At 53.8% G+C, this 2728-nt stretch overlaps 1 protein-coding gene across 1 annotated transcript in view; it reads right to left on the reverse strand.

Annotated features, from left to right (window-relative positions):
• Positions 1-2728, reverse strand: part of STIMATE (STIM activating enhancer) — a 50252-nt gene that overhangs the window by 2659 nt on the left and 44865 nt on the right. The window contains exons 5-7 of the mRNA XM_007451880.1: positions 2142-2254; positions 1028-1105; positions 128-277 (exon numbers count right to left, since the gene is read on the reverse strand). Coding sequence (XP_007451942.1) covers positions 128-277; positions 1028-1105; positions 2142-2254 — 341 coding nt within the window. The remainder of the gene's footprint in view (positions 1-127; positions 278-1027; positions 1106-2141; positions 2255-2728) is intronic.

Genomic DNA, 2728 nt, shown 5'->3' on the forward strand with positions numbered 1-2728 from the left:
GGATGGGAGCTGTCAGCCTCCTCTCCCTCCCGCTAGCTGGCTCTGTGACTCAGCACTCAAGAGAAGGACAGATGCAAACACGAGACCAGACCCCTCCTGGGTCAGTGGCATGAGGGCTTGGCCCTACCTCAGACTCCGACTCCTCATGGGACGCGGCCCTTCGATAGCGGACCTTGCTGCCGTTCCTCGAGTCCTGGTTGGCTCCTCTTTCTTCTAGTTTAGCTTTCGTCCTTCCCTTTCTCATGAGGAAATTGTCCACTACCCAAAACATCAGAGCCTGCGGGAAGGAAAGTGCAGGTTACTCCGGGATAAGCCATTTGTGAAACCAAGCTGAGCAGCCCCACACCCATCCTTCTCACCCCTGCTCCAGATCACAGCATCAAGAACCAGGGAAAGGAAAACATCATCCAGGGCCCCTGCTCTCTCTCTCAGCAGTCTACGAAGAGGTTCCCAATCTCTATGTCCCTTCTTCTGTTTCACCCCAAGGGGTTCTGTGGTGGTGACTGATGGGGACAGCCTGCTCCGGGTGCCGCAGCAGTTGGCAGAGCGGAGCCTGAACCAAGGTCTCCGGACTCTCAGTGGGGGCTCCTCCCCTGGGCTGAGCAGTTGGCCGGCACACCTGCCACATCTGTCATCCCCAGGTTCCTTTACCGTTTTCTTTTCTTATTTCTTAATTTCTAGCCAGAGTGCTCATGAGTTCCTCTTGGAGCCCTGTGGTCAGGAATAAACGACGGGGGTGAATTCCTGACGATCTTAATCTTAATCTAGAAGCTGCTGTTACACACGGAGCAGGGAGGGCAAGACAAAGATCCCAGAACGCTTCATTTTGCACAGAGGCCCCGGAGCAGGGATGTGTGTGTTGAGGAAGCAATCCTGCTATTTCCAGGTCCGGGGTGGGGATGGGAGGTGGCAAATGCTTGCATGGAGGGACCTGAGGGCTATAAGGCGTTTTCTCCATCAGACTCAGAATTCTGACAGACGCAGGAAGGCAGGGGGCAAACGGTAAAAAATGCAACAAGGCACTGACATTGACAAAGAAGGGGACGATCAGCATGACGATGGCCAGCTTCAGGTCTGGGTTTTCAATGGGATTCAACAGGGCCACCTGTAAAGAGAAGCAGACTCAGTGAGGGTGGGGGAGACCCCTGAGAAAGTTCGGGGCAGGGGTGGGGGAGTGCGGGGGTGATGCGGCACTGGAAATCACCCATGAGGCCTTGCGAGGGGGCTTAGCTTAGACACTCCCCCCAGAGCCCTGACGAGAGCAGCACCTCACACCCAGGGCCGCACAGCCCCCAGACCTGACTGCTAACAAGGGACTGACGCCCTTGGAGACCACTGGGAGCAGTTAGTGCTTGAGAAGCGAAGCGACGCGGGGATGGGGGACAGGGGTGGGGCGGGAAGCACTTTACGAAGCAGGCACGGGGTGGGGCTGGAGAGTGTGAGGGAGGAGGAGGTTGGTGGGCGCTCATCACAGCTACTAGCAATGAGGTGCCGACCACTTTCTAACAGAAACCCTGCACACCAACCGCCTCCTCAAGGGCAACAGCTCCCAAAAGCCTTGGTTTACTTTCTTAAAAAAATAAATCTCAGCCACAAATAAAACCAAAGCAGGCCAAGATCTGAGTTACTTGTCCCCAAAGTCTCTTTGGCTGGTTTCCTGTGGGCAGTGGAAGCTTAACTGCACAGCCCTGGGGCCAGAGGGCAGGGTTAGGAACCATGGGAACCTGTGACCAGCCACACTGCCTGTGGCACCAAAAGGCTCGGTTAAACCACTGGCCAAGAGAGGTGCATGAGGAAGCACCTGCAAACGTAGAGAACACCCGCTGACAACACTTACAGTTAACTGACCACCGTGAGCAAGCCCAGGGTGGGGACTGTATCTTCATGGGCTTTATATATTCCAAGGCTTAATCTAGAGCAGACGTGTATGGCCGAAGTGGAAGGATGCTACGTAAAAAACTGACAAGTTACTGCTCTTGATAGGTAGCCAGGAGCTGCCCCATCAGAACCAATCCATGTGTATTCATGGAGTTAAAAAAAACAACAACAACCAATTTGGTTTCCCAATAGGGCTGGGGTGGGGGAGTACTGTCCTGCTTAGCGTCTCGAGGAGCTGGTAAAGAAGGGAACAAGAGGCAAACCTTCTTCCACTGAAGTATGAGGAGGACAATGAAGACGACAGATTTTTCAAAAATCATGATCACGATGTAAAGGGCACACTGTCCAACCCAGGCTCCGCACTGCAGAGGGTCTCCTGCAGGGAGAGCGGGCTTGGTCACGCGGGGCGCAGACACCAATGCCCCACCCCCCCCACTGCCCACAGCTCCTGTGAGCCCTCACACCCCACCCCACCCCAGAGCTCCTGAATGAGCCCTCCAGAGCACCAAGAATCAGCTCAGCCGAACAAACAAATGTAGATGTTTTAAACAAAATCAGAGAATTCCTAATTTGGAGATACCAAAGTGGGCTTTCTTTCAAGACAGCCCAAGATATAATTACGAAGCACTAAAGTTAGTAAGTGCCCATTGCTGGAGCTCAGAAAAGCTGGCTCTTTTTGTCCACTGGCAGCAGAGGCTGTGTTAAGCAAGACTGCTATTATTATCCGTTGTTGATTTTTCCAGTGGCTGTAGTGCTACCCATCCTTTCCCCCGTCCATGAGCGGGCTGAGGGTTTGAATCATGAAGGCAGCAAATGACCTCTCTGTTTGCCTCCTACCCCCGGCCCACTC

Source organism: Lipotes vexillifer, unplaced genomic scaffold (genome assembly GCF_000442215.2).
Source record: "Lipotes vexillifer unplaced genomic scaffold, Lipotes_vexillifer_v1.1 scaffold500, whole genome shotgun sequence".
Lineage (NCBI taxonomy): Eukaryota > Metazoa > Chordata > Mammalia > Artiodactyla > Lipotidae > Lipotes > Lipotes vexillifer.